Below are 13,576 nucleotides of genomic sequence, written 5' to 3' on the forward strand. Positions count from 1 at the left end.
TCAATGAAAAAGCTTTTTAAGGAAACAAAAAAGAAAAGACCATCAATTGCAGACGTGCAAAAATAGTTTCTTGTGGCTTCATTAATTATTTTTTAAACTGTGATTTTTATTCATCGTAAATTAACGTTTTAAGAAAGTAAACTAGCTTAGGGCATGTAAAAAGAGAAGAAATTGTGCTCAGATTGCAAAAAATATATGAATTACGTCATAATCATATTCTATTCATGTAAACTCCAGACTTCGGTATAATTCATTAATTCAAGGTTATGGCGCAGACAGTCTCACTGCTACAATGCTCCAGTATTCAGTACACAGAGAGAAATCAAGTCCTACCTGGCAGTACAGAGAGGAAGATGATGGAGAGGAAGAGTAGCTGAGTGGGAGCCATATGCGTGTGAGGCCAGCTTGTTTGTGTGTATGCATCATTTAGAGGGTCCAGCTCTTTTTAACATGATTCTCACTTCCTGTTCCTCTCAGTCCCCACCTCTTTGGTCCCTCGTGCTCTGCAGTCTGTGATCTCTCAGTAACCAAAGCAGGATATCTATCATTATCATTTCCTGCATCTTTATGAATTATCTATTCACTATTAGTTGTTTTGTTTATTATCATCTCTATGTATTATATTTCTAACTTTATAATACATATAAAACAGGGATAAAAGTCAGCTTTCAGCCAAGAATTCGCTGACTGATTGAATATGATACAACACAGGACCTCTGAGCATGTCGTAAATATTGAGCTCCCCAGTTTGTTGGCTTTTGAATACATTCAGAGTTCTTACATTCATGAAGACATGAACAACTTATACTTTTTTGTGCCAGTCAGCTACACCATATTAATTTAATCATCTAGCAAAGATATGAACATTTTTAGTTTGTCCAGCCGAGGGCATCAGTACATTATTACGTACGGAAATTGAAAGTATCCTTTTCATCCAGCAGAGGGCAGCAGAGTCAAACATTTGAAATGGGCTAAATGGCTGCATTTGCATTTGATGGGAATCCTCAGGTTCCTCACGTTGCAGAGCATCCAGGCCTCTTCCCTTGTGCATATCATCAAATCAACTCTTCTTGTACAGTTCAATTGGGACATTTGTTGGGATTCAGAAATACTTTATTATTGTTTGCGTTTGTAACCAATTTTTATCAGGCTTCATTGTAAGTAACACATTGGGAATTATATATCATAATGCAGATAGCCGGTTACAGTACATAGTTAAAAATCACACAGTTGATGAGCACATAGTCAAAGAGCGTTAGATTGAAATCATATGTGCACTTTTATGATTATTTATAAACATCATCACATAATGAAAACAGGATAAAAACTGTGGCAACGTGGTGATAGGTGCAGATATTGAGGCGTTAAAGCTGAGGCTGGAACGATTCTGGTGATGATGACATCAGAGCGGATCTACATCTAATAAACAATGGAAAAACACAATTTCGTCATGCTATTTGTATGGATAGGGAAATCCTGTACTTTGATTGATCAAAAAAAAAAAACTTTGCGTACCACATCAGTGGTCGTACAGTAGATTGCAGGGCTCTGCTGTGTTATTTGCGTAACGTCCCACGTCTTCTCTGTTCTTTCTCGAGTGCTGCACTCCTACCGCATCAATCACGCGGTAGAATAATCGTTCATTAAACAAACATTCGATTTTCACATTAACAGTTATCTCCCCTCTACCCAGAAACATTAAACCAGTTATGCATTTCATTGTATTCTCGTTGTTTTTTGTATTGTTATTGCCAATGGTTCCTTCCTATCCCACAGGCCCAGGTACACAAACATCCTTTAGGGTAAAAAAAATTCTCATTTGGCTTGAGGGTGTTTCATAGAAGATTTGCCAAAGGTGCCTCAACAAAGTACTGAGTAATGCTAGCAGTAAATCTCAATGTGCCAATATAACGAAAACTGGATTAATAATAGAAGGATGACACGACTTACTGCGGTATTGACAAATCTTCCAAAAGGCGACGGCGGAGCATATTAGGAACACCAAAGCAACCCCGGTGTGGCGTAGCGGCCCCAGAGTCCGTTCCAAGCTCGCCGGTGCACTACGCAGAAGAGACTGGTTTGAGTGTCATTCAGTCATTCAGCACACTCTAATCTGCAGGCAGCAAAAGCACTGAATGAGCTCCAGTGCAGCTGCTGTTTCATGGTCAACAACCCGCCTGCTTACAGGAAGTGGGAAAGATGCTCACTGACACATCGAGGGGATGGACATAGACTGGCCTCACTTACTGAAGGAGGAAAAGCTAAGGAGAGAGCACAAAACTCACCTGGAACAGTGCTGGCTTCCGTGTTCCGGACAACTGGTTTTCTGGACAGTTGAAGGTGCTTCTGCTGTCCTGGTCAATTTGTTGTTCTCTTGGGGTCGAGAGAGAGATGTGGTGGTATCTGTCAGCAAATGCAAAGCCCAGTCTGAAACGTTTCCCATTATTTATTTATTTATTTATTTATCTCAATGGTACACTTCTAATGTTCAAATCAAAACTTTTGTATTTAGGATAAATTACTAGACATTTGTCACAGTATTTCACATTGTTCCCCAGTCTTTAAACCCTTACAAACGCAAGCCTATAGGTCAAGAGGGGCAGGAAAAGCTCCCTAGGTAGCCTATAGGAAGAACCCTTAGAAGGGTCCAGGCTCAAGGGGCCCGTCCTCCTGTGGCTGCTGAGGATGTGGATGGCTTGTGACCAGCTAACATGAATGTGAGAGATGTTCACCATGCTAATATTGGGGGAAAGTTTTCCCAAGTTTTCAAAGGAAATAAATCAGTCACTATCTGATAAATTTACATTTCACTCTACTGGGTGATATTGCAAGTGTTTCTTTATCATCTACAACTCCTGCACTATGGACCTACTGTTAAATGTTTCAGTTATGAAATAATATTTTGGTCAAAACGCTAGGATTACATTAAGACAATTCAGTGTCGCTCAACTAAAATACATCAAATACTTTATAAAATGTCTGTCTGTGTGTGTGTGTGTGTGGGTATGTCAAATACCCTCTTTCTCAACTGTCCTTTGGTCGGTTGAGAAAGAGGGTATTTGAAAACAATGACCTGAATATAGACACAAAAACAGATGCATGTAAGGCAGTATGTCTCTCAACCCTCCTGTATGGTTGTGAAGCATGAACAGGAAACCAGGAAAACCTAGCTGCAGAGCGATCCATCTGGAGGCGACAATGTGATGTCTACAATGTGAGGGTCTACAAAAACTAGAGACAAATATCACAAATGCACTCCATGAAAAGCATGCAAAAAGACATGGACGCCTGCCAACACTTAACCCACCAACACCAAACCCAACATTTGTGTGTCTTGAATGTGGTAGAGAGTGCAAGTCACAAATCAGACTTTATAGTCACCAAAGGACACACCGGTAAATGCAGAAGAAGAAGTCATCATTGAACTCGATGGCCTACCTTAAGCAAGGGTGTGTGTGTGTGTGTGTGTGTGTGCGGGTGTGTGTGTGGGTGTGGGTGGGCATGTTTTACTATCTTTGTGAGAACCAAATTTCCCCACAAGAATAGAAAGATGAGGAAAACTACGCAAGGTGGGGACTTTTTACTGGTCCCCACAAGTTAAAGAGGCTGTTTTAGGGTTAGGACTTAGGGTTAGGGCTAGGGTTACAATTAGGTTAAGCTTAGGAGTAAGGTTCGGCATGTAGTGGTTGGGGTTAGAGTTAGGGTTAGAGGTTACGGAATGAATGTAAGTCAATGGGAAGTCCTCACAAGTATAGCAATACAAACATGGGTGTGTGTGTGTTGTGTGTGTGTGTGGGTGTTGTAACACTGAAGTAATGTAAAAGGAAAACAGAACTCCTTACTTGCTCTCTACAAGCCAGTGACACCCTACAGTCTGCACATTACTGCAAGAGAGTGCTGTCAGCAATGGGTGAATAAATTCTATGATAAAATGCATTGTCATACAGGTTTGTTTAATTTGAGTTCCTTACATGTGGCGACTGTGGTAGTTGTAGTTTTCTGAGAGACAGTGATGTGTACAGGGATCTGTAGTTCTCCAGCAGCACACCAATACCAGCCTGTGTCCTCCCTGTTCAGCTCCCTCATAGTCACAATGAAGACATTTTCAGAGCGGTCGTCTTTGATCTCTGATCTTCCAGATTTAGCAGAATTCACTTCCACACAGGAGCCCTCAGCCCTGCACCACTTCTTCATGCTGCTCGGTTCATTATAGTGGCACTGCACACTGGCATGGCCCCCTTCCATTCCAGTCATCTCCTGCTGGCCAACCCAGAGTCCAGGAGTGCCTGATCACCACGAAATAAAAACAAAAATATAGCTGTAGCAATGTCCTTCTGTACTTAAAAATAGTCACATGTTTGAAAACATGGTGAGAAGTGAAGATTATTAAGAGGTTGGGAAGCAGGTCTCGCTGGGTGCGGCGTGTGCTGCAGCCATCTTACCTGCACTGACATCCAGGTACAGATATGTGCCCTCATCGTAACCCCAATCAATCTCTACATAACACCAGTAGTATCCAGAGTCCTCTGTCTTCAGCTTTGTCATGGTAACAGCGAAGACATGATGGGTGGGGTCATCGGTGACTGATGTTTCACCATTGGCTTTTGGAGAGTCCGTGCGCACTAGAGTATAACATGATGACCACATTGACCCCCAACACCAGTATTTCACATTATTTACATATTTCCTATCATAGTGACATGGGATGGTGACAGATCTTCCTCTCTGCACTGCTACTTTATTCACTGTGGACACAGCACCAGCACCTGCAGAGAGAAACACACACTTCATCAGTTTGGGTTCATTTTACTGTCAGAACAGAGTAAAGTGCAGTCTGTAGAGCAGCTGACTCTCAGGGTATGTGTGAATCCCCCTGGAGGTTCAACCCCCTGCCAGGGCACCTTCTGATTGGAGATCCCCTCTCTATCTGTGACTCTCTGCTTTCTCCCATCTGAATAAAGTACATCCCATACTTTTCTGGTCCACATAAAGCAGTCTTGGTGAAATGTGGTGTTTAGCCCTCTGTGAGTGGTGTGCCCTCCTTACTGAGTGCAAACATCACTAATGCTCTTATTCATTTGAACACACCATGCCAATAAGTGTAACTGACACACTGCATCTAAGAAAAATTTTGTCTAACACACCAACATCAAATTGTTTTGATGATCTTGCAACTCAATTAATTCCCTGGAGCTCGTTTTTAAACGTTTTAAAATGATTTTTTAAAATTATAATGCATCATACAAATGAAAAAATCTGAATACAAATAACTTTTTGAGTAATGGTGTCCTACTCATCCTTGACAGTAATATTCTGTCATTTTTATTTTTCCTTTACGTATACGTAGTCTCATAACATTGAAATAACTTTTATAAGACAGAAAAGCAGTCACACACTCAATACCTTTACAGACACAAAAGAAAGACATAAGAGTAACGCGGTACAATGGAACGTGGAACAATGGTACCAGCAAAATTAAAAACATTTACACTCAGGACCTGCATTGCAGTTACCCCACTTTTGATCAAGATCCAGTTTATTCAGGGATGTGTTCCATTACCTCCAAGTATAATAAAAGCAGCTTTGTAACTGCAGTATTACATTAAATTACAATCACTTAGACACTGTTATCCAGAGCAGCATACAGAAGTGGAGATGTACATCACTCTGGTGAAATTGGGCGTTTGGGGATGGGGAATTTAAAAAGCATCTTTTGCTGACTGCTCGCTTGGCAAACGTGCCATAAGGCACCACAAACACAATTCGAATCCGATCCACCCCAGTACTGACAGTGGCCAACAGCCCTGCAGGGGCGCCTCACAATTGGTTATATGGGCAAGGGGATATATATGAGGGATTTGTTTGGCAGGGGAAGCACTGCTCGCTACTTGAGCAACCGTGAGGCTGGCTCTCTGCGCATGCGTATAAATGGGTCTCCTCCGCCCCTGCTCTGGTGTGTGTGCGCAGCTTGTGGCTGAGGTGTGAAAAGAAGCAGCTGGCTGGGACCGTGTGTTTCAGAGAACAACCCGAGACGAGTGTCTTCACTCTCCCGAGGTGGTGTCATTACCTGAACGGTGGATATGCATCAACAGCGTCACTCTGTTTCTGGGTCAGGTGTCATTTGTACGTATTGACCGTTTTATTGGATACAAAGCTAAGCATGCACAACTGAGTGCTTATTCGCTTAGGATCTGCGTTGGACATTATTACCCATTATTAGCATGCTGGCTAAAGCTGTACAAGCTAAGTAGTTAGCTAACATCCATCATTCTGGAAATTACAACAGCAACGGGCATATTTGCGCATTCTTGTACATGGTTTGTTAAATGGATATTCTAAATTTGGGTGGGACTGGAGATGCAAACTTAATTTTTAAAAATGAATTTAAAATTCACTTAAAATTCTAAGAAAGAGCCTGAAAATAACAGAAATGCAAGTGGACCAAAGGTAAGACAGGAGTTTCTGTATGATTTTTGAAAATCGAGCACCAGAGTTGAGGCCTAGGTGCAGTTAAGGAGGTCCAGCCCCCTCTCGTGTATAAGATGCAACTGTGTGTGAATGACCTGGCACTTATGAAATGGAGAGCACCATGGTACACTGCATCGGAACACACAGATAAGTAACAGCAGCATCTATACACAGAACGGCATCATAAATTAAGCCTAAATTTAAATTACAGGTTTAAATATATATATACATATATATATATATATATATAGTAGCCTATGGAAGCTAATTCTTGCTTCCATGAAAAAAGGGCAACATATTTTAGAACATACTCATTGGATGGCAGTACCTTCACAGGTTGAGAAGCCCCAGAAAATAATGTGTGCAAAAGAGCTAACAAACAGGTGTGCTCTCCTTCCACTCACAGTATATCATTTTACCATTAGAGTCTGCAGAACAGCATTATTTCCTGTGGCTAAACCTCTCTGCTCACCACAGTAAAGAACACAGCACATTTTCCTGTGGGGTTGAAGCTATGTCCGTGAGAGTATTCACACCTACAGAAAAATACCATAGCAACTTCACATTCAGTTTAAACTCAGAGCTATTGTAATCAGGCAAAGTATGTGAAGAGTTGGCTTTACTTAGAATATCACGCATACTGATATGGGACATGAATCATGATTTTATTGTTTTTAGACAGTTAAAAAAATATATTATCTATTAAAATACAGGTTGTTATTTTTTGGGTTTACATTGCTTTTAGTGATTATGAATGGGAAGCGAGGTTTTTAGCGAGACTACGTTCTGGTTTTCCTGAGAGTAACAATGATGCTCTCAACTGCAGTTCACTGTGCCAGAAAAGTAATGTAATATAATGGATTCCATTGCACAAATACACAATGCACAAACTTTACATTTTCATCAGTTCAGATTCATGAAAAGGCCTTTTACATGAATTGGTTTCAATGGCTTTGTCAATATGAAAGAAAGGAGCATCAATTAAAATGTTTTTTAAAGAAACAAAAAGAGAAACGGCCATGAATTGCAGACAAACATAGTTTCTTGTGGCTTCATAAATTCTTTTTTAAACTGTGATTTTTATTCATCGAAAATTAATTTAGTAAGAAAGTAAACTTGCCTAGGGCAAGTAAAAAGAGAAGCAATTGTACTCAGATAATATTTTAAATCACAAAAAAATCATTTTCATTTCATTATAGTCATTTAAACACATGTAAACTCCAAACTTCAGTATAACTCAATAATTAATATTCATGTCACAGACAGTCTCACTGCTACAATGCTCCAGTATTCAGTACACAGCGAGAAATGAGTCATACCTGACCATAGAGAGAGGAAGATGATGGATCGGAAGAGTAGCTGAGTGGGAGCCATATGTGTGTGATACCAGTTTGTGTGTGTGTGTGTGTGTGTGTGTGTGTGTGTGTGTGTGTGTGTGTGTGTGTAAGTCTGTATGTCCGTTAGAGGGTTCAGCTCTTTTTAACATGATTCTCACTTCCTGTTCCTCTCAGTCCCCACCTCTTTGGTCCCTCATGCTCTGTAATCTGTGCTCTCCCAGTGACCAAAGCAGGATATCTATCATTATCATTTCCTGCATCTTTATGAATTATCTTTTCACTATTGGTTGTTTTATTTATTATCAGCTATATGTATTATATTGTTAACTTTATAATACATATAAAACAGGGATAAAAGTCAGCTTTCAGCCAAGAAATTGTTTACCGATTGAATATGATACAATACAGGACCTCTGAGCATGTCGTAAATATTGAGCTCCCCAGTTTGTTGGCTTTTGAATACATTCAGAGTTCTTACATTCATGAAGACATGAACAACTTATACTTTTTTGTGCCAGTCAGCTACACCATATTAATTTAATCATCTAGCAAAGATATGAACATTTTTAGTTTGTCCAACAGAGGGCATCAGTACATTATTACGTAGCGAAATTGAAAGTATCCTTTTGATCCAGCAGAGGGCAGCAGAGTCAAACATTTGAAATGGGCTAAATGGCTGCATTTGCATTTGATGGGAATCCTCAGGTTCCTCACGTTGCAGAGCATCCAGGCCTCTTCCCTTGTGCATATCATCAAATCAACTCTTCTTGTACAGTTCAATTGGGACATTTGTTGGGATTCAGAAATACTTTATTATTATTTGCGTTTGTAACCAATTTTTAACGGGCTTCATTGTAAGTAACACATTGGGAATTATATATCATAATGCAGATAGCCTGTTACAGTACATAGTTAAAAATAACACAGTTGATGAGCACATAGTCAAAGAGCGTTAGATTGAAATCATATGTGCACTTTTATGATTATTTATAAACATCATCACACAATGAAAACAGGATAAAAACTGTGGCAACGTGGTGATAGGTGCAGATATTGAGGCGTTAAAAGCTGAGGCTGGAACGATTCTGGTGATGTTGACATCAGAGCGACTCCACATCTAATAAAAAATGGAAAAACACTATTTCGTCATGCAATTTATATGGACAGGGGAAATCCTGTACTTTGATTGATTAAAAAAAAAAAAAAATTTGTGTCCCACATCAATGGTCGTACAGTAGATTGCAGGGCTCTGCGGTGTTATTTGCGTAACGTCCCACGTCTTCTCTATTCTTTCTCGAGTGCTGCGAGTGCTCCTACCGCATCAAACACAGAATAATCGTTCAATAAACAAACATTCGATTTTCACATTAACAGTTATCTCCCCTCTACCCTGAAACATTAAACCAGTCATGCATTTCATTGTATTCTCGTTGTTTTTGTTATTGTTATTGCTAATGGTTTCTTCCTGTCGTGTAAGCCCACGTGTATCTGTAAGTAAGTACACTAACATCCTTTAGGGTAAAAAAAAATCTCATTTGACTCGAGGGTGTTTCATAAAAGATTTGCCAAAGGTGCCTCAACAAAGTACTGAGTAATGCTAGCAGTAAATCTCAATGTGCCAATATAACGAAAACTGGATTAATAATAGAAGGATCACACGACTTACTGCGGTATCGCCAAATCTTCCAAAAGGCGACGGCGGAGCATATTAGGAACACCAAAGCAACCCCGGTGTGGCGTAGCGGCCCCAGAGTCCGTTCCAAGCTCGTCGGTGCACTACGCAGAAGAGACTGGTTTGAGTGTCATTCAGTGAGTGCACCACAGATAATGTTTCTGTAATTATCTCCTCAGTAGTGTCGCACATTGGAACTTATTTCCAAGCCTCTGGTTGCACATCAGTGTGTTCCCTGCAGCACACTCTAATCTGCAGGCAGCAAAAGCACTGAATGAGCTCCAGTGCAGCTGCTGTCTCATGGTGAACCCGCCTGCTTACAGGAAGTGGGAAAGATGCTCACAGACACATCAGAGGGGATGGACATAGACTGGCCTCACTCACTGAAGGAGGAAAAGCTAAGGGGAGAGCACAAAACTCACCTGGAACACGGCTGGCTTCCGTGTTCCGGACAACTGGTTTTCTGGACAGTTGAAGGTGCTTCTGCTGTCCTGGTCAATTTGTTGTTCTCTTGGGGTTGAGAGAGAGATGTGGCCCAGTCTGAAACGTTTCCCATTATTTATTTTTTTATTTTTTTATCTCAAAGGTACACTTCTAATGTTTAAATCAAAACTTTTGTATTTAGGATAAATTACTAGACATTTGTCACAGTATTTCACATTGTTCCCCAGTCTTTAAACCCTTACAAACGCAAGCCTATAGGTCAAGAGTGACAGGAAAAGCTCCCTAGGTAGCCTATAGGAAGAACCCTTAGAAGGGTCCAGGCTCAAGGGGCCCATCCTCCTGTGGCTGCTGAGGATGTGGATGGCGTGTGACCAGCTAACATGAATGTGAGAGATGTTCACCATGCTAATATTAGGGAAAATTTTCCAAAGTTTTCAAAGGAAATAAATCAGTCACTATCTGATAACCATACATTTTGCTCCACTGGATGATATTGTAAGTGTTTCTTTATCATCTACATTACAACTCCTGCACAATGGATCTACTGTTAAATGTTTCAGTTATGAAGTAATATTTTGGTCAAAACCCTGGGATTACATGAAGACAATTCAGTGTTGCTAAACTAAACTAAAGTGCATCACCAATACCTTATAAAATGTGTGTGTGTGTGCGCGCATGTGTGAGTATGTGTGTTGTAACACTGGTTATGTAAAAGGAGAACAGACCTCCTTACTTGCTCTCTACAAGCCAGTGACACCCTACAGTCTGCACATTACTGCAAGAGAGTGCTGTCAGCAATGGGTGAATAAAAAATTCACAACATGCCCTCACTGAGAGAGAGTGACAGGAAAGACCATTTAAAATTCTATGATAAAATGCATTGTTGTACAGGTTTGTTTAATTTGAGTTCCTTACTTGTGGTGACTGTGGTAGTTGTAGTTTTCCTAGTGACCGTGATGTGAACAGGGATCTGTAGTTCTCCAGCAGCACACCAATACCAGCCAGCGTCCTCCCTGTTCAGCTCCCTCATCGTCACAATGAAGACCTTTTTAGAGCGGTTGTCTTTGATATCTAATCTTCCAGAATTCACTTCCACACAGGAGCCCTCAAGCCCTGCAACTTCTTCATGCGCTCGGTTCATCATAGTGACACTGCACACTGACATGGCCCCCTTCCACGCCGGTCACCTCCTGCTGGTCAACCCGAGTCCAGGAGTGCCTGAACACCACAGAATAAAAACAAAATTATAAAGCACATATGTTTTTAAAATATAAAATGCATCTATGAATTTCCTCCCTAAATCTCGAAATCAAAATGAACTGTCATTTGCAAAAAGTCATTTGCAGACTAAAGCAAAATAATTTTCATACTCTTATGGATACAGTGAGTGGGATTGCAAGAATTATATTGGCACCACACTCATTTTTTATGCAGAGTCAAAATAAACCAATAGTTTTGCAGAGTAGCAAAGATATTTTTAAACTCGCATGCCTGTTTCATTTTTTTTTTTACAAGTTTTGTGCTGCTACTAGAACCGCTAGGATATCACTGGGGGAAAGTGGAGACGCTGTTAATAAGAGTTTGGGAAGCAGGTCTCACTAAGTGAAGCCATCTTACCTGCAGTGACAGACAAGTACAGATATTTGCTTTCATCTACAGTCAAATGATCCCCGATCTCTACAGCACACCAGTAGTATCCAGAGTCCTCTGTCTTCAGCTTCGCCATGGTAACAGTGAACACATGATTGTCGGGGTCATCAGTGATTGACGTTTCACCTTCAACTTTTGGAGAGTCAGTGCGCACTACAAAAGAACATGTACTCCAATTTTTCCCCCAACACCAGTATTTCACATGCTTTTCATATTTCTTATCATAGTGACATGGGATGGTGACAGATCTTCCACTCTGTACAGCTACATTACTCACTGTGGACACAGCGTCAGCACCTGCAGAGAGAAACACACACTTCATCAGTTTGGGTTCATTTTACCATCACAATGGAGTAAACCTCAGTCTATAAGGCAGCTGACTTCTGATTTGAGATCCCCTCTGTATCTGTTACTCTCTCTGCTTTCTCCCCTGTCTGAATAAAGTACATCCCATTCTTATCTGGTCCACTTAAAGCAGTCTTGGTGAAATGTGGTGTTTAGCCCTCTGTGAGTGGTGTGCCCTTATTACTGAGTACAAACATCACCAACGCACTTATTCACTCAAACACACCATGACAATAAGTGTAACCAACACATTGGGTCTTATTAAATTTGGACTAACACAGCAACATATAGAACAAATTGTTACAATAATCTTGTAATTCAATTCATTCATTAATTTTCAAATGTTTCTTGAACATTCCGTTAAATCGTAGATTTTTAAAAATGATAATGCATTACACAAATGAAAAACTAAAACATAAGCACATTTGGTAATGGTCTCCTACACATCCTTGATAATAATATTCTGACATTTTTTTTTTTTCCTTTACTTATATGTAGCCTCATAATATTGAAATCTCTTTTATAAGACAGAACAGCAGTCCCACACTCAATACCTTTAGAAACACAGAAGAAACATAAGAGTAACGTGGTACAAGAAAAACGTGGAACAATGGTACCAGCAAACAGTGTGATTAAATGCATTTACACTCAGGACCTGTATTGCAGTTACTCTGCTTTTGCGTTCATTCAAATAGACAAGTGTCAAGATTCAGTTTATTCAAGGATGTGTTCCATTACCACCAAGTGTAATAAAAGCAGCTTTTCAACTGTAGAATTACACTCAATTACAATCACTTAGACAGTCTTATCCAGAGCAGCATACAGAAGTGGAGATGTACATCATTCTGGGGGAAATGGGTGTTTGAGAACGGGGAATTTAAAAGTATGTTTTGCTGGCTGCTGGGTGGCTCACAAGTAAAAGCGCCGTAAGCACCACGGTCTCGGTTCAAATCCGACCCGCTCTTGTGCTGACGTGGCCAACAGCCCTGCAGGGCGGCACACAGCCGGTTATATGTACAAAGGGATATATGGGAGGGATTAAACTGGCGGGGATAGCACCTGTTTGTTGCTTGAGCGACCCCTATTGTCTGTCCAGGGGCCTGTGGCTGGCTCTCTGCGCATGCTTATAAATGGGTCTCCTCCACCCCTGCTCTGGAATGCGTGCGCAGCTTGTGGCTGAGGTGTGAAAAGAAGCAGCTGGCTGGGACCGTGTGTTTCAGGAGACAACTCAGGGCGGGGTCTTCACTCTCCCGAGGCGGTGTCATTACCTGACGGTGGATATGCATCGATGGCGTCTTGTCTATTTCGGTACTGGTGTCATTTGAACATATTGACTGTTTTAATTGGATGCAAGACTAAGCATGCATAACTGTGTTGCTTATAACATAGGACATTATTACTCATTATTACCACTGGCTAAAGATTGCAAGCTAAGTAGTAAGTTAGCATCATCCGTTCTGGTAATTACACCAGCATTTGGGACGTATAGACATGCTTGTGTACATAGTTTGTGAATTGGACATTCCAAATTTTGGTGGGGCAGGAGATGCCAACTTTAAAAATTAATTTACAACTCATTTAAAATTCTAAGAAAGAGCCTGGAAATCACAGTATTACAAGTCGAGCAAAGGTACGATAGGAGTTTTTGAATGATTTTTGA

At 40.6% G+C, this 13,576-nt stretch overlaps 1 protein-coding gene across 1 annotated transcript in view; it reads right to left on the bottom strand.

Moving 5' to 3' along the window:
• The window catches only part of LOC135254163 (uncharacterized), a 66,594-nt gene that overhangs the window by 37,401 nt on the left and 15,617 nt on the right, over nt 1-13,576 (bottom strand). Inside the window, exons 4-6 of the mRNA XM_064334143.1 lie at nt 11,539-11,868; nt 10,837-11,079; nt 4,443-4,766 (exon numbers count right to left, since the gene is read on the bottom strand). Of these exons, the coding sequence (XP_064190213.1) occupies nt 4,443-4,766; nt 10,837-11,079; nt 11,539-11,868 (897 nt within the window). The remainder of the gene's footprint in view (nt 1-4,442; nt 4,767-10,836; nt 11,080-11,538; nt 11,869-13,576) is intronic.

The sequence above is a fragment of the Anguilla rostrata genome, chromosome 4 (assembly GCF_018555375.3).
Source record: "Anguilla rostrata isolate EN2019 chromosome 4, ASM1855537v3, whole genome shotgun sequence".
Classification (NCBI taxonomy): Eukaryota; Metazoa; Chordata; class Actinopteri; order Anguilliformes; family Anguillidae; genus Anguilla; species Anguilla rostrata.